This window comes from Pyrgilauda ruficollis, unplaced genomic scaffold (genome assembly GCF_017590135.1).
Source record: "Pyrgilauda ruficollis isolate IOZ18807 unplaced genomic scaffold, ASM1759013v1 scaffold127, whole genome shotgun sequence".
Classification (NCBI taxonomy): Eukaryota; Metazoa; Chordata; class Aves; order Passeriformes; family Passeridae; genus Pyrgilauda; species Pyrgilauda ruficollis.
The window spans coordinates 873217-890471 of record NW_024511099.1 but is presented as its reverse complement, the minus strand read 5'-3'; the positions used below and the strand labels follow the sequence as shown (position 1 = coordinate 890471).

Genomic DNA, 17255 nt, shown 5'->3' with positions numbered 1-17255 from the left:
GCGGGCGGGGAGGCGGCGGCGGGCAGGGAGACGACGGCGGGAGGGGAGGAGGAAGAGGCGGAGGCGGCGGCGGGATACCCGGCTCCGGGATGGTGCAGCGCGGCCCGCGGGGCCGGGGCGCGGAGGCTCGGCGGGAGCCCTGCGCCCCGCTGCCCGCCCGTGACACCGAGCCCGCCTGGTGCAAGACGCCGAGCGGGCACATCAAGCGGCCCATGAACGCCTTCATGGTGTGGTCCCAGCACGAGCGCCGCAAGATCATGGACCAGTGGCCCGACATGCACAACGCCGAGATCTCCAAGCGCCTGGGCCGGCGCTGGCAGCTCCTGCACGACTCCGAGAAGATCCCCTTTGTCAGGGAGGCCGAGCGTCTGCGCCTCAAGCACATGGCTGACTACCCCGACTACAAGTACCGGCCTCGGAAAAAGGGCAAGGTGGGCACCGGAGCAGCCCGCCCTCGGCTCCCAGTGAAGATCAAGCCCTCCGTGTTGGGCCGTGTCTCTGCCAGCCGCAGGCAGCCCGCCAAGCTGCCCACCGGCCCCGACACCCCCCAGGAGCCCGCACCAGAGGTGCCCGCTGAGGACAGCCCTGTGGTGCCTGGCACGGCTGCCTGGCACCCGGCACCTGACGGCGAGCACAACCCCCAGGAGCCCCCTGCACCCCTGAGCCCTACCACACCCTGCCCGGAGCCAGGGAGGTCCCCAGACAGCGGGTCCCCCTCTCCCATGTCGGCTGGGTCCCCTCCCTCTTCCTTCAGCTCCTCTGACGAAGAGCTGGAGGAGGAGCTGCTGGGGGTCATGCCCGGGCGGGCGCCTGCCAGTGCCACCTGTGGTGCCCTGGACTGGTCCGTCTTCGACAAGGACCACGACCTCTACCCGCGGGGAGGCTCCTCGCACTTCGAGTTCCCGGACTATTGCACGCCCGAGGTGACGGAGATGATAGCAGGGGACTGGCTCATGTCCAGCATCTCAGACTTGGTCTTTACCTACTGAGTCCCACGCTCTGCAGGTAACACTCATTTTTATTTTCACCCACAATCAGGTCATATCAAAAAACAACCCAGGAAACAAAAAACAAACAAACCGAAACCAGCTGTTTACATGCAGGAATCAGGTATTTTGCCTTGAAGCTGCTGGAAGGCAGAGCCCCTGCTCCCCCCACCCCCGGCACACACCCATTCTCCATCCGTCTGTCTGTCCGGCTCTCGCCTCGTGCCCGCAGGACGCATGGCCGCCTGCCGCGGTTATTTGCCCGTGAAATGCATCTCATCGGGTTTTCATTGTCACACCCGGCCGCTTTCCCCCACGGCCCCGGCGCTGACAGCCATGGCTGCTCCCGGCCGCTCCCATCTGTGCCAGCACCGTGTGCCCTCCCGCTCTCCAGGAAGCAGGAGCATCCACGCCACCCCAGCTCTCGGTGCCCACCCCACCTTCCCCATCCCTTGGAGAATGGCTGATTCCGTTTGGTTTTTGACTGCATAGAACGCATGGCTTCAATTCTCTCCTCTTCCTCTTTGCAGCCCTTGGGGAGGGATGCCGAGCCATGCCAAACTGTCCCTTCCCAACTCCCTGTTTTGTGAGGGGTCCCTGCTTTGGGGGTTCAGTGTCCCACAGCAGTGTCTCCTTCCCCGTGGCGCGTGCTCCCCGCCACTCGCTTTGGGAAGAGTGAAGTTGCACACACGTGACGAGCACGTGGGCGCGGGAGGCTGTGTTGTTTCTCTCGCCAGGCAGTTGTGCAGGGAAAGCTGTGCCACGGAGGGAGCCCCTGTCCAGAGTCACCCCAAAATTGTACGGGGACCAGCCCTTCACTAAGCAGCCAGCCCTCATTTTAACCTTGGAGCCTGTGCCCGTGCGGGACCTGCTGTGGGCTGGCTGACCTTGGCCGGTGGAGCTGGGTGTCACTGTGCCCAGCCGTGGCGTGTGGTGCTGCCGGGATGGCAGGGAGCAGCATGGAAGGGCAGGGTGGCAGCGAAGGGCAGCTGCGGGAAATCTGCCTTAAGCAACCACCCAAACTGGTCCAAGAGCAGCAGCCGCCAGTGCTGGTGGGTGTGTGTGGTGTGGGTGATGCTCTGGCGCAGGGCTCCTCCACACAGCACCACGCTGGGCTCCGCTGCCGACCACGCCAAGAGCAGGGACATGCTGGCAGGGAAGATGCTGCTGCAGCGGCTCCTCCAGCTGGGATTTTCTTTGCTTTTCCTAATGGCTCCTTCCTGCGACAGCCGCCTCCTCCCACTGCCGGGAGCACGTGGCTGCAGTGCTGGCTCGGCAGCTGCCGCAGGCTGTGGTTGGGGGGGCAGGGGCTGCACTCTGGTACAGCTGTGCTGGGTGGGGACCCCACACATCCCCGGGGAAGTGGTCATGGCTTGGGCTGGCAGCACCTGCAAGAGCTCTACTGGGCTCGGCAGCAACCGCTGCTTGAAGCAGCCCCTGCAGTCCCCCATGACCCCGATTCCCCAGGCCCTCTGGATTTGCGGGGGCCCCTCGGATCCTTCCCTGCCAAGGGGGTGCTGGCTGCAGCAGAGCACCCGCTGCTTGGGGCTCTGCCTCCCTGTTTTGGGGCTGCCGGTCCCCCCAGTCACAGGCTGCCCCGTGCCTGCCCCTTGCTGTCAGGCTGGACTGAGCCGTGACCAGGGGAAGGACATCCCCCCTCCCATGTCCTGCCATCCCCTGAGGGTGCCTCGGAGTAGGTGCCTGGCCCTGCTGCTGGAGCTGCTGGTGGCCCTGGCTCAGCCGTGGGGAAAGGCACTGCAGCGCAGGGAGAGGCGTGTCCCTGGGCACTTTGCAGGGATGCTTGATGTCCCCCAGCCCAGTCCCTGGGGACCCCTCGAGGCCCCCCGCGATGGTCAACCATCAGCAGTGTAGATGTGTCGGTGTGTAGCGGTAGCTGTGCGTGTGTGTTGGCATTAGCCACGGTGTTTCGGTACCCCCGTGCGGGTGCCAGCCTGCGGAGCCAGGCGGGCATCACGCATCAGACACGTGTTCCCTGGATAGAGCGCGTCCTCTTCTCTGCGTCCCCTCCCTCCCCGGCCGTCCCCCACCGGATCCAGTCCCGCCCCCAAAGGTGGAAAAGCCAAATAAGCGCCGGGCCGGCCGTGATTCTGGCAGCCTGCTCCCGCCTCACCGCCGCCTCGGGGGACTTTGCCTTCCCACCCCCTGGGCAGCCCCGCTCCAGGAGCATCTGAAGCCGTCTCCCATGTGTGAGCCGGGTTCGGGGTTCCCGTGGGGTCCGGCGGCCCCAGAGCTCTCTAACACACACGGATCTCACCCAGCACCTCGGTGCCTTCTTGGGGTGCACAGCCACCCCATGCTGTGGCCAGGGCTTCTCAGGGAGGGCGCTGAGGCTGACAGTCACCTGCCCTCCATCCCTGTCCATGGGGAAGCCAAAGCCCCCAGGTACCAGCAAGGCCTGAGGCCACACTGAGGGTCTCGCATCTCACGTGTGCTTTGCTGACCCTGCAGCTCAGGGCTCAGCTTCCGTTCCTAGGGGGAACACGGGTCCCAGTGGTCCCTTACATGCTGTGCATCACCCTTGAGCCAGGGTGATCCCTCCACAGACTGTCAGGCGAAATATTTCCTCAGGAGCAGGTTCTGGGTCAGTGCCAGAACCGGAGCCAGTGCCGGGGTCTCCTGCCCTGGCCGCAAGCACAACATCATCCGCTTTGTCCCCGTCCTCACCCCTGTCCCCCTCCTCGAGTCTCGCCGGGTGTGTTTGTCAGGGAGAACCGTCGTGGACAGTGGTGGATTTTCTGTGCTGTGTGGTTGTAGTGCTTAGAGACCCCCCCAGCGTGCGGCCCCCTCCCGCTGCGCCCCCGCTGCCCGGTGCTGGCTGGCATGCGTGTGCGAGCGTGTGTGCGTGCGCGTGCGACATCCCGTCATCACTCCAGACAAAGCGAATAATAATAATAGTAATAATAAATAATAAAAATAAACCAAACCTCTCTCAGGAAGCAGCTGCCCTGGCGGTGGCCGAGTGGGCCGGGGGTCCCCGGAGCTGGCGGGGCCCCGACGCAGCCTGCGGATGGGCGCCAGCGCTCGGGGTCACCTTTGTAGTGTTGTGTTAGTGAAGGGTCCCTGTGTCTGTTATCTTGGAGAAACAGGATTTTAGCCGAGGGGCAGTGACGACCCCGTCTGGGTCTGTCTTGGGGTTGTGACATGGCTGGCCCTTGCTCTGCAGAACCTCGGCTAACAATGATCCTGACTGTTGTGATTATGGAATAAAGTGTGTTGGTCTGCTCCGCATGGCTCTGGCTCCTTCTGTGCTGCCTCACTCCTCCCAGGGGAATTTGGGGTACCCAGGGCTATGTGAGGTCTCCAGGGAGATGAGGGATTCCCAATGGCCAGCATCCGGCTCCCAGGTGTATCAGTTCCCACCCTGAGCCCTGGTTCCTATGGGCTCTCCTGCAGCGGGGAGGTTCACCCTCATCAGTCAGTGTGGGCTGGGCGTCCCCGGGAGCAGTGTGAGCATGTGCATGTGTGTGCACGTATGTGCAGCACGCATGCAGCCCCTCGCCCCACCCGTGTGTGTGTGGGCAATCCCGGCGCCGCCCCCGACTCCGTTCAGCCGGGGGAGGGGACCGAGGGTAATCGGGGAGGGAAGTGGAGAGGGAGGGAACCGGGGCTGCTAATCCAGACCCACGGGGGGGGCCACGGGGTCACGCGCCACTTGCATCACACCCAGACCCCCGCCCCCAGTCTCACCGCAGCTGTTGCCACGGCAACAAGAGGAGCCCAGAGCATCCCCGGGTACTGCCAGCCCCTCCTGCTGCCCTGGCGCTGCTGGGGACCGGGCTGTCCCCGAGGGAGGGAGAAGTGCAGGGGTTGCCCGTGCCACGGTGACCTCCCCAAGTCTGCAGGCTGCACCCCCGGGACAGCCCCCAGCACCGCCCGCGGCCTGGGCGGTACCACAGGGGCAGCAATGTTCCAGTGTGGTGTCACTGCAGCCCCCGGCAATGGGATTGTCTCTGTGCAGGGGCACTGCTGGGAGCAGGGGGGACCATGGGGCAGCCACAGTCAGAGCTCACTGGCCATCACCACTGCCCCCATCACTTTGGTAAGGTCAGGGCCACACGGGGCTCTTGTCTACTGTCCAACATGGCCCACACAGGCACATGCACACGCTGCCACTGGCCTGGTTGAGTCACATGCAGCAGTGGCCTCTTGGCTACCCTGAAGATGTCACATACCTCCTGCCACCACTCCTCCTTCCCCGCTGCTGCTCAAAGGGTGCTCCTCTCAAAGGGATTCAAGCACGGTTTAGAAAATGGCTCCTGGAGAAGCCACAGGCAATTAAAAATAGCCAAGAGGGTTGCCAGCCTTGAGCCATCCAGACAAAACTGCTTCCAGCCTGGCCAAGGCGGCTGCATCACCCCAGCTCAGCGGAGCGTGCCCTGGGATTGGGCATTGTGCCCGGGATATCCTCCTGCAGCCGGGCACCCGGCCTGGGGTACAGGGCAGGCGGGCAGGTCAGGCTATTTCCAGCCCCACGCTGCTGATGGGGGGGACACCCCAGAGAGCCAGCAGCACACACAAGGCCTGGCGTTGGCCCAGAGGGAGGCAGATGGATGGAGAACAGTGACCGGGGCACGCACACACCCTTTGGCTCTGCTCCTGCTCCTCTTCCCACGGGGCTGCTGGGTGTGAGGCCACACTGAGCTGGCCTGGCCACCGCAGGGAAGGTGCCAGTTCTGGGCCCCAGGGTGCCACAAGAGCAGATCTGGCAGCCCTGGTCTGTGGAGGGCAGGAAGTGTGTTTAGTAACTGTTTATTTTACAGTTTTAGGGCGTGTAGAAATCTGCATTTACAGGGGGTGTATAAGTCTTTGTACAGAGTAACTGAAGCACCCTGGACTCCTCCCAGGCCCTTCTCCCCCCACTGGGGACAACACAAGAACTAAAGTGCATCATGGCCAGGGAATGGAGGGGCTGCAGGGGCTCCTCCTGGGGGGCTCCAGCCATCCCCTCCTTCAGCGTAATGTACAGAGCAGTCCTGGGCCCTCCAGCAGCACTCCCAGGTCACCACACTCTCCAGTGTTTTCTAAAGTGCCAAGTGACCCAGCCTCCAGTCCTGCTCTGGGGGTGCCAAGGGGCCAGGAATGGGCTCTGCCTTCAGCCACACTGGGAGGAGCCCCCTGAGCAGCCCCAGATCTCTCCAAGGCCACTGGCACCACTGAGGAGAGGAGGGAACAGGTCTTGCTGCCTGCCTGGACAAGGGCAGTTTCACTCACTCCACATTTCACCTACAGAGGCTCTGCTTAGAGTTTCATGGGAACACAAGTCAGGAATGAAAACTGCCCACCTGCCCTCTGGCCAGAAAGGCACATCCCTTCCATGAGCAAGGGCCCATGGGGCAAACCAGAACACACCCAGGGCAGTTATGGACCAAGAAGGGTGGGAGTTGGGGGTGCTGAGCTCTCCAGGGCATGAGTTTTCTTCTCTATCCCAAAATCCCTTCAACCAACACCTCCTTTTCAGGTGTGCAGCCCCTGGGCATGGCACAGATGGCTTTGGGCACAACAGAGCAATGATGGGGCAGAGGGAGGGAGCTGTGAGGGACAGGTAAGGACACTTGAAGGAGATTTAGCAGCTTGGGGGAGAGGTAGAGGCATAGAGTGTCTATTGGCTCTGTCTCAGTGGGACACTGAGTTGTCTAGAAGGATTTGCTGCTTAGCTTGGAGGGCAGGGAGCGCTGGGACTGCCAATGGAACTGATGGGGAAATGGGAGCTATGCAGGGGTCAGGGTGGCCTTTCTGGGAAACCCCTTGTGGTATTTCCAGAGGTGATGCTGAAGCCTGATCAGCCTGTGGGGGAGGTTTTTGTCACATTTCCTAGTGCAACAACTTCTATCCTGTGCAAAATGTTTCACAAGGTGGAAAAAGCCTTTCTCCATGTGGGCATGTTAAGGTCCACTTCCAGAGCTATTAAAGAAGTCTGCAATGGGTGTTTACAGTGCCACTAAGACTTGTGGCAGCATAACCTGGCACATGACAATACACACCCTCAGCAGGGTGACTGCACTCGTGCTCACCTCACTGACCCCAGATATGGTCACAGTACTGCCAGCGCAGCAGTGGCAGTGCCTGAGAGCTGAGGGGAGCTAAGGTCTGCTCCTGGCCCCCACAAACAGATCAGGCTGCAAAGATGTGGAAGCAAAAAGAGCCAGGGAGTGTTACACACTGAAGAGAAGCTCACAGCATTGTGCTGGCCAGGGTATGGGAAAGGTTTGGCTCTGCTCACAGGGTGTCCACAGGACAGGGAAGAGCTGGAGCACTGGCAAAGCTGAAGGCAGATTGTGGGGCACACTGGAGCAATGAAGAGCCAAAGGGTTGCCCTGTTCCTCAGAAGTGCAACGCCCTTCCCCCTCACACACACAAGCACCCAGAACAAACCCTGTTGGACACCCTCCTCCAGGCGAAGATTTGCTCTCACTCCCACTAGTTTTCCCCAGTGGAGAGCACAGGATCATTTGGGCACAGCCCACACACAGCTCTCCCTCTGTACAGTCACCTGAGCACAGCCTGACCAGCCAAATTTGTCCATACCTCTGGTTTCTCAGGAGACAGCAGGAGTGCCTGTCTGCTCACCCTGGCACAGGGAGAGGGAAACAAGGTGAGCATGGTGTGGGGAACCGTCCTGCTGGGCTGGTTCCCTCAGTCTCTGTCACAAAGGCCAAAAGTGTTACTGGACGCAGTAAGAATAATAAATAGTCTCCAGACAGGTCGTTTCTGGACATGTCCTTCATCACACATCAGCCTTTCCTGCTGGGGATGTGACAGCAAAGACCCTTCCTCCGGCTTCAGGGGAAAATCTGCAGCTGGAACTTGGGTGCCCACTCCAGCGCGCTCTTCACCATGGCCAGGGCAGCTGCTCCCAGTGCCACCGTCAGCCCCATCACTGCCAGCTTGACAAAGCGGTTGGTCCGGGGCTTTGTCAAGATGGATTTTGTCCGCTCCTCCCCTCGGAGCCGCTCCTCCCCTCGGAGCCGCTCTCTGAAGCGTTGCCTCAACACAGTGTCTGGTCTCTGCTGCACTGATGCCAACTCAAAGTCCTTAAAAGTGGAAGCCGCAGTTCTGCAAGAGAAGGAACAGGTCAAGGAGTGTCCCCTGCTCAGCCCTGGGACCAGCCTCCTGTCAGGAAGATCTCCACAGGGAGGCAAGACCTGGCAAGGGGATGTAGGGAACACATGGGCTGTCCGGCACTCACCGTTCCGCCTGAGCTGCCTGAGCTGCCTCCTTGGCGAGTTCAGAAGGTGGGAACTGGACAAAAAGGTCGCCGGCTTTGCTGATCAGAGACTCATAAGGAAGGTCTTGTGGGATCTGGGATAGGAGGTGGTGGACAGAGGCCATGTCACACTCACAGTCCAGAACTTCCTGCTCCCGGTGCAGCACGATCTGCAGAGGAGTGAGAGGAGGACAGACAAGGAAGTGGGGACAACTCCTTGGCAGATGCTGGCACTTGTTTCAGAGCCAGAAGAAAAAATCACTTTACTTCCAGCTGAAAGACCTTCTTCAAGAGGACACTCTGCAGTGAAGCATTCACTGGGAAGAGAAATGCCAAACCCCTCTGAGACACTGAGGCCATGGGAAGCCTCTTTCAGGGTACTCAGGTCTGTCTGCTGAGCAGAGCCTGCTATTGGCAGGTTGGAGACGGGGGCAGAAACTCAGCAGGGTTTGACTTCATGACTTGCCCTCTGCTATAGGAGGATGGGCAGCATGGATGCACAGTGCAGGGCTGTCCCCAGCCAGCCAGGCATCCCAGTATGTAACCAGAAGGAGGACCAGCACATGAGAGGAAACAAAAACACTGTGTTGTGCTGCCTCCACAGCAGTGAACTGGTAAAGCCTGCACATTTGGACATTCTCAGGCTGCCCTGAGTTCCCCTGCATCCCATCTGCCCTTTACCATCACCAAGAACATCAGTGACCTCATCTGCAGAGCAGGGTACAGCTGAGGACAGCACCAGCACTGGGTTTGTTAGCCTCCCTCTGCAGCCCCAAACTCCTACCACCTCAGAACAGCCCAGTTAATCCCTGAGCATTCCATCAATACCTACCACAGCTGCAAAATAAATGGGCATCAGCGGGTGGCAAGCCAGGAAGAAGTCATATAATCGCACAACGTGCCGGAAGTCAGACAAAACGTGGCCAAACCAGGTGATCAGCCAGCTGAGGGCAAAGATGGTTCCCACCTCTGCACTACACAGAGAAAGAGCCATTAGGTCAGCCTGGAAACAGGGATGAAATGCTCCCAAGCCAGCCCTGTGCTGCACTGCCATGCCTGGGGAAATATAGCTGGCCGTCAGTGGAGCACTGAACCCCACTAGAGCAGGAACTGCACCTCTGGCAGAAAAAATTGTTTATCCCCTGTGCCACCCCCTGTGGCAAAGTGCTGCCACTACTTGTGTCACATCCAGTGGGGGCCACAGCAGAGGCCAAACACTGCTTTCAGGAGACCCTGAATGTGTCATGTATCATGCCACTGTCTGGCTTGCTGGCCTGAGGGCAACTGAAGTCCTGCAGCACAGACTGATGTTTGGGTTCCTTCCTACCCTGAGGGCTTACTAATTCTGGGAGTTTGCAATCAGGGTTGGTACCCAAAGACATTCTGGCTGTGAAAAAAACCACACACCTGCCCAAAAAAGGGCTCTGAACTCACTCTTCCCATTCACCTTCCTGCTTCTGATTTGATCTGGCCAGACATACCTGTGTATCCCTAATGCAAAACCTGGTAATTATCCCCAGAACTAAGAACAAACTACAGCAAGGTCCCACCAGCCACACAAGTGGTCACATGAAGCAGTTGTAGCATTTGTACAACACTGTCCCCAAATCCCCAGCCCACCAATACAGAGTGCAGACAAATGGGCTGAAGATGGCACCATGTAAAACCTCTCCAGACAGGCATCCCAGGTTTGAGCCTGCTCATAAAATGAGTGCCACATGCCTTTGGGGTGTCACCATCAGCTGTGGGACAGCTGTTGAGTCCCTGAGGAAGCCACTGTGGTGCTGAGGATGTGTGGGTGAAAATGGCCCTGTGAACAGTAACTTGAGACAGGCAGGGGAGAGCCAGGAGGCCCTAAGGGAACATTTGCATACCTCTGCAGGAAGTCATGCACCTCAGGGTTCACCTGGTCTATGATGGGCATCAGGTAATTTAAAATGTGCTTGGTATTATCCATCGTTTGGTCCATAAAATCCCTGAGGAAAGATTTAAAAGAAGCTTTGTCAAGCAACAACGTCAGCAAGCTCTCCCTCTAGGGAGGCAGCAGAGGGTGAAGCACATGCAATAAACAGCCTTGCTGGCAGGGTGGCCCCCAACCCCAAGGAATTCTGTCTCTTTGGAGCAGCCTCCTTCCTGCTTGTCTGGGACACACAGGGCTGACCTGCACACAGAACCCAAGCCCAGACCATCATGCTGCTGTCAGCTGACACTTCTTATTTTGATGCAGTGCACACAAGAACTGTAAAGCCTTTCCAGTACCCAAAATCTGACTCCTGCCTGGGAGAGGAGAGATAATCCCTCCAAACCACACTCTCCAGCTGGAAGCTTGCTCTTATTTCAGTGCACAAACAGGAAAGACTCTTCATGTGGGGTACAGGACACTGGTAGTACAGACCATGCTGCCCAGGGCTATGCAAGGACAAGTGGGAGGCAGGAGCTGAGCCAGCCTCCAGGATGTGGAGAGGCCCTGACAGCCACACAACCATGGATAAGGCATGTGTGTTGGCTTTTCCAACTCCAAGAGATGCTACAAATTAACTGACAGCCTTCAATTATCCTTTCCCCAAGGCACAGCTCCCTGCAAAGCCACCTGCTGTTGTGTGGTCAGGCTGCTCTCAATTACCCTCTGGGTACAGGCATGACAGGCAGCTGCTTTAACCCAAGGCTCTGCCTTCCCAGCTCCCCTTCCAGGCCAGCTCTACCTGCACAGGCGTCCCCACAGCCTGAGGACATGCAGTTGGCTCCTCTCTTCCCACTGAGTACCTGAGATGATGTGTTGAGAGCTTCTCCACCAGAGCTGTGGCCAGCCTGTCCCCCACCACCAGGAGGAAGGTGACCACGATGTCATGGTATCCCTGGTAGTAGTGCAGCTGGGGGTTGCGCTTGAGGACGTGGAGGATGATATCGATGAGCTCCTCCTGCAATCCTTCCCTCTGGTCATCTGGCATATCTGTGGGAACAAGAGAGGTGGCACAGCTGTGTCACCTACCAGTGTCTGCTGTGGGAGCAAGGAGAGCACCTGTGCATTTATGAACCTGCCTGATCCCAAGGGATGTGGTGCACAAGGGGAGGGTGGTAAAACTGGCAGAAAAAACTATCTAAAGCCCTAATGCTGTCTACCAAAACTCTGCAGGGGAATCTGGACAGTTGCTGAGAGGTTTAATCTTTAGATCTGCAGAACCCTTATCTGCAAGGAAGCTGCTGTGGAGGACGGGAGCAGGGTTTATAGATGTTTGCACAGTGCTGCTGTGAAGAGAGAATTGTTCTACACATCCAGCACAGAGGAGGATGTTTTAGTAATTTTTAATTTCCCAGGAGTTCTAGAAAAAAAATCAACAGGACCCATTTTCACAGAAACTATGCCAACTGCATCAAACTGCAAGGCCTCCACCAGCACAACTTTCTATCAGTCCCCTGCTAACAACATGTGTTTAGGGACAGGATGTCACAGGAAAAACATTGTTCCTGCCTTGCACAGCTGCAGCCAGTTTCTGGCAGCCCTTGTCAACAGATAAAACACCCAAAGGCCAAGCAGAGAGTCCCAGTGGAGATCCCGCAATGACAAAGTTCTCCTTTTCCTCTGCTTCACTAATGCGGCTAAAAATAGGCAGGAGGCTGCCATTCAAGGGCAAAAAGATCCGTAGGAGCAGAGCCTCCAGGAATCAGGCCTGCACACAGCATCCATGCCTGCAAGAATCAGAGTGAATCAAGTGTTTATACAAAATAAAAGTGGCAGAAGGGGGAGGCAGATTCTGCCCAGAAATAACGACTGCTCTGCACAGAGAGCTGCTGGATTTAGCATTTTATAAATAACACAAGGCACCAGCCTCCCATCAGAACTAAACAACTGCAAAACCATTTTGCTTCTAAATGCTTTAAGTTCTGTTAAATTTGGTGCAAGAACCTGATTTTGAAACTGTTTTATACCAGGGGTTGTGGGTTGCTCTAAGCACAGACAAATCCGCCTTCCCTGCCCCTGAGCTAGACCATGGACTAAAATAAACTGAAGCAAATGGCATGTTTCTCAAGCTTTCCATCTGTCCTAATCTCAACAGGTCATGGTGCACAAGATCCATGCAGGATCCGTCCTCTCTCTGCTGCAACTGTCTGCCAGTAGCAGCCTCCTGGCAGAGGGGTGCAGTGGGGCAGGGGAAGTGGAATGTTGGAAAAGCCACCTCAAAAACCATCTGTGCAGAGACAGCTGGAGGAAACTGATGGCTGCAGAAGGGCTTCACTGCAAGAAGCAGCTGCTGGGAGCTCACACAGAAAAAGTTTTCTAGAAGTCAGGCCCTTAGAGTAATAATGGAATGCCACCTTCTGCAGCCTCCCAGGGAGGTGTGAGCCAGGAGGAGCCCCATGGCATTGCTCTTGTCCCTACAGAGTGGGAAGAGCAGAACCCCCCTCACCTGGTGGGAAGCGGCGCAGGGATCGCCGCACATCCAGTAACACTTGCTGGTAATCCTTATTGTCCTCTCGCAGCTCCTTCCTTGCTGAGAAAAAGAGGAACAGGATTAACATGAAGCACTGCAGTGGTGGGAAGACAGTAAGGTGAGGGAGCTGGGAAGATCCCTGCTGAATGTGGACATGAAGCTGCACACATCCCCTACTCCACTGTGTATCCCCTTTTTCATGTCCCACCTCAGTCCTGTCCCTGCACTTTCACTGCCACACATTCTGACACTAACAGCAAATGAGACAATTATTTCTTTAGACAACACATGTTAAAATGCTTAAACTGACAGCAGCACTCCTAGAAACATCTCTGCTACACAGTTTTGCTGTGCAATTCAAAGTGTACTCAGCAGCAGCACTGGAGGAGTGCTGTGGAGACCATAAAGAATAATTTATAAAATAGAAACAATTCAGAGCAAAATCTCACCCAGGGTTAGCTAAGACAGCTAAAGAAACAGAAAAGTTCAGTGAGCCAGCAAATGCCTTCTATGTGATCATGTAAAGTTAAACCTTGTCTTCCAGCAGCTCTGGTCACCTCACATCACCCTAATGCCACCTGGCTCTGGACTGAGGTGGGGGGATGCACATTTCCAAACCTTCACAGAATCAGGAACAACAACAAAATCTGTCTGGGGGGGACTCTAAAGCTACAGGACCTAGAGCTCCTGCATTGCTAAGGTTTAAAAAACATATGGGTACTTCACCAGGAAGGTTGTGGTCCTTGTGCCTGTTCTGACCAAAAAAACACGTGAGCTTCACACAACAAACTGCTGCCTGGGAGAGACACATCGGGAGAATTTTGGCCACACCAGGGCTCAGCACAGCCACCTCTTCATGGGAGCAAAACAAATCAAGTCTGATTCTTTCTACTGCAGGTGAACTTACATATGTCAGCTAATGCTCAGGGCCATGCTGACTGCATCAACAATGAACTGATTCCATGACTATCACTAAAGAAAACAACAAATGTTGTTTTTAGAGGTCATGTATTGTTTACATACAACACAGTATTGGTGCTGTAGTGAATCCCCTTTGTACATGAGCTTAGTGGGAAATACAACACACACAGGGAAAAGGCAGGTCAGAAAGCACGTCCCTCCTCTAGGGGCAAAGTTCACGGAGCCGTTCCTCCCAAGCAGCTGAGTCCAGGCTGTCGCATACCTGGAAGAGGGGGCAGGTCGTCTGTGTTAACACTGAGCAGCTTTGGCCACACTTTGCACCGGATCTCGTCCGTGAGCAGCCCGCCCTTGCTGATCGCCATCCGCCTCAGCGCCGCCACGTCGATGGGGTCACTGTTCAGAGCCCGGTAAATCTCTGCCACTTTTCTTTTCTTCTTAACATCAAAGTCTGCAAAAGGTCACAGAGACATGAGCTGACAGGCAGTGACAGCACACAGTGGGGGCTAGCAATAGCCATTCACAGTGATGTCACACACACACAAGGGAGATGACACAGGACAGTCACCACACTGTCAGGACAGGGATGACTCTGGTGGGGACCCCTCCAGCTGAGTGTCCCCATTTCTGCAGGCTCAGCATTGGGGGGCACCTCAAAGGGAACTCTCACTACTTCCCTATCCTGGGGGTCCCACTGTGGGGGGCAAATGCTGCTCCTCCTGACACCGGAGCCACCACCAGTGCCCAGACAGAGCAATTGGCTCCTGTCCTTCCCAACGGCTCACGGCTCCATACAGGATCAAGACAGCCCTGCAAAGCCATCCTGAAACTCTTTGCTCTCTGATGCAACTACCAGCTCAGATGTCAAGCGCTTCCTAAGACCAGGACTTAGGAAAGTGTTCAAAAAAAGGTATGGAAAGTGTTCCCAAAACTGTGTTCCTACCGACTCCCAGGTGCAGCCGTCCTAGGAAGAAGCCTGAGTATTTCCACTGACAGCAACAGACATAAGAAAGGACATAATTATACCAGAGTTAAAGAATCGTAAGCACATAGACTTGTCCTACAACAAACACAAACCTGCCAGCCATCAGTACACACACAGCTCAGCCAGTAGGAAATAATTCCCACTGTTTTGAGGAGCACAGGAACTCGGGGCAGGGAGGGAAGGGGCAACACACAAAGCACACAGTGCTCGGGTTAGACACACTTACAGGACACCAGAGTGCTTCCCAGGGAGCGGAGAAGGGACATTACTTCACACCACATGGTGGAATTTGTCACCGCTGCCTCATGTGAGGAAAGAAAGAAGCAGCCGAGAGCCACTCGATATCCCACACTGGAGGAGTTCCCAGTAAGGAGGCTTTGCTGAGCAGCTGTGGGACTGGAGTGCAGGATGAGGCCACAAACTCTGCCTTTCCCTAAAGGCTTTTCCCATAGATGCAACAACTCTTGGGATCCGAACAGGATTCGCTCTATAAGGGACGTGTCCAAATAAGATTTGGGGCGGGAGGAATTAAAAGGATTTCGATGGAGAAACAGCTGTTTCCCAAGGCCGCGCCCTCCCGGCAGAGATAGGGGAGCTCGTTCCTCTGCACACGTGGCTCCTCAGCCACTGCCCGGCCCTGTTCCTGCCAGCTCCTGGCTGGAAGTGCAGCTCTCAGCGAGCTCTGAAGGGAACCAGCAGGTCGGCAGGCTGTTCACACACACGGATGCTAAGTAGGTCGAGCAGTGGATGCTGTTTCTTCTCAAAAACCCTTTTAAAACACTTCTTGGATCAAAACAAGCTGTAACAGCCTACGACAGAGCTCCAACTCCTCCGAATTCCAAGATCCTGGGAACATTAAATCTCCTATGGCTCACACAGTGACTACAGTTTCTTTTATTTCCTTTCCGGCCCCTTGTGCAAGCAGAGTTATTTGCACAACAGAAGCCAGCTCTGCTCAGCCGGTTCCCTATTCCCAGCCAGTTCCCTACCCCCAGCTGCTCCTGATCCCTGCCACACGCACACACTGGGCTGTCACATACCGATGCCTCGGGAAGGAGGAGACAAAGCCTAAGGGAGAAAGAACTGTTCACACACAAAGAACTTAAGGAGTAGTGGGAAGGAAGAAGCACATCTTGCGGGCTCCTCCTCTCAAACTTACTAATAAAGACCGCAATATTTACACTTTTCAAACACACAGGGGACAATAGCTGCGAGTATTACCAAAACCAGTGCACTGCAAACAATGTTTAATGCTACAACCACAAGACATTAACTCGCAGGTTCACCCTAGGAAGAAGAGACACAAACGCAAGGTGAGGGCGGTCTAAAACCCAGATGAGTCCGTCGGTGGTTCTGCACCGCTGCAGGCACCGGGCACCGACTCACGGCCTCGCCAGGTCTGGCCGGCCCGGCGCTGCCGCAAAGCCCTCGGTCAGTGCCGGGGACCGCCCTCGGGCATCAATCGAGCCGCGGCCGCACAGCCGCAGGGTGGGCCGGACCCTTCGCTCGGTGCCGGGACCCCCGGGACCCCCGGCTCCCCCGCCCGCTCCCGTCGGGGCGGCGGGCTCTGCGCTCCCCGCGCCGTCCGGTCCCGTCCCGCCCCCGCCCGCTCCCCCCGCCCCCCGCCCGCCGGCGCGCGGGCGGGACGTCACGGCGCCGCAGTGCGCAGGCGCGGCGCCCCTAGGCGGGTCGCACGGGCTGAGGCAGCCGCGCATGCGCGGACGGGGGCGCGCGGCCTGGACGTACCTCCCGGAACGCGCGACAGGGGCTGTTTAAAACCAACAAAAACCAAACCCGAACCCTCCCCGGTGACCGCCGGACAGGGCAATCCCAGCGCTGCCGGGGCCGGTAACACACCCGCAACGGTGCTGCATGCAGGGGCTGCTGCCGCCATGCAAAAAAACCCCGTAAACCCTCCGAAGTCCCCGTCAGCGCTGGCAGACACGGCAGCGGGAGGGAGAACAGGAGCCCGGCACTGCTGTGAGGGCTCCAAAGCCCCTTCCGTGCACAGGGGTCCGTGCGTCCTTGTGCAAGGGCTGACAGGCACTGCGGCCATCCACCACTCCCAGTTTCCTCTTCCATTCTTATATCCTTTTGCAAACCTCCCTCGCTTGGAATAACGAAAGAACTGGGTAAAATGTCCTGCATAGCTCAGAACCAGTGCAAACAAGCTGTATTTTGTCATACTGGGTGCTTTTACGGTACAGCACATTGAGGTAACAGTCAACACAGTCCAACTTTCACATCACTTTAGGATATAAAAGATTAAGTACAATGGATTTCCACTGGATGAAGGCATGGAGGAGAAAGCTATCCTGGTGTATGTGAAAAACCTCATCTCCCTGCCGGCAATCCTCACAGAAAAGGGCAGTGTTCCATGTCCCACAAATCAGTTTAATCCAGCCCACATGCCCCATCCTAAAATTAACTAAGCAACGTGGAAGCACATGTCCATCCTCTCCAAAGAGCAGAGGAGGGATGGGTGCCTGGGACAAGCAGGAGCTGCAGGCCAAGGCGTCAGCACCCACTGAGGAACGCGAAGATCACTCAGTGTCCACGGGAACAACTGCTGCAATGGCTCTGGGATGAGAGGTCACTGAAAGGGACAGGTGCCATTGTGCCTGCAGCCACACCAGCTGAGCCAGCCTAGCATTAGGTGACTGAGAACAAGTCACAGAAATCCAGTGAGTTGCAACAGGCAAACAACTAAT

At 56.9% G+C, this 17255-nt stretch overlaps 2 protein-coding genes across 3 annotated transcripts; one reads left to right on the top strand and one right to left on the bottom strand.

The window, feature by feature from the left end:
* The first annotated feature begins 42 nt into the window (after positions 1–42).
* On the top strand, positions 43–4231 carry SOX12 (SRY-box transcription factor 12). Of its 2 annotated transcripts, XM_041458259.1 has the most exons (3): positions 43–1005; positions 1104–1110; positions 1219–4231. In XM_041458259.1, the coding sequence occupies exon 1, from the start codon at positions 90–92 to the stop codon at positions 987–989; it is 900 nt and encodes a 299-aa protein (XP_041314193.1). In that variant the 5' UTR covers positions 43–89; the 3' UTR covers positions 990–1005; positions 1104–1110; positions 1219–4231. The 2 variants fall into 2 exon arrangements, with proteins under 2 accessions (XP_041314193.1, XP_041314192.1); XM_041458258.1 differs by having other exon boundaries at positions 1104–4231.
* A 1509-nt stretch (positions 4232–5740) lies between these two features.
* Positions 5741–16259, bottom strand: TBC1D20 (TBC1 domain family member 20). Its single transcript, XM_041458294.1, has 10 exons — positions 15931–16259; positions 15819–15831; positions 15585–15612; positions 13825–14010; positions 12618–12701; positions 10975–11161; positions 10086–10187; positions 9044–9185; positions 8194–8381; positions 5741–8060 (listed from the first exon to the last, which is right to left on the bottom strand). The coding sequence occupies exons 1-10, from the start codon at positions 16257–16259 to the stop codon at positions 7787–7789; spliced, it is 1533 nt and encodes a 510-aa protein (XP_041314228.1). The 3' UTR covers positions 5741–7786.
* Between the last annotated feature and the right edge of the window lie 996 nt (positions 16260–17255).

Bases quoted from the DNA above. Each gene is read 5' to 3' on its own strand.
- SOX12 (XM_041458259.1), top strand. From the start codon at position 90: ATGGTGCAGCGCGGCCCGCGGGGCCGGGGCGCGGAGGCTCGGCGGGAG.
- TBC1D20 (XM_041458294.1), bottom strand. From the start codon at position 16,259: ATGCGCGGCTGCCTCAGCCCGTGCGACCCGCCTAGGGGCGCCGCGCCT. The intron at 8,382-9,043 runs GTAGGTATTGAT...ACTCCTCTGCAG, and splicing joins CCATTTATTTTGCAGCTGTG to ATCGTGCTGCACCGGGAGCA. The intron at 8,061-8,193 runs GTGAGTGCCGGA...CTTCTCTTGCAG, and splicing joins CAGGCAGCTCAGGCGGAACG to AACTGCGGCTTCCACTTTTA.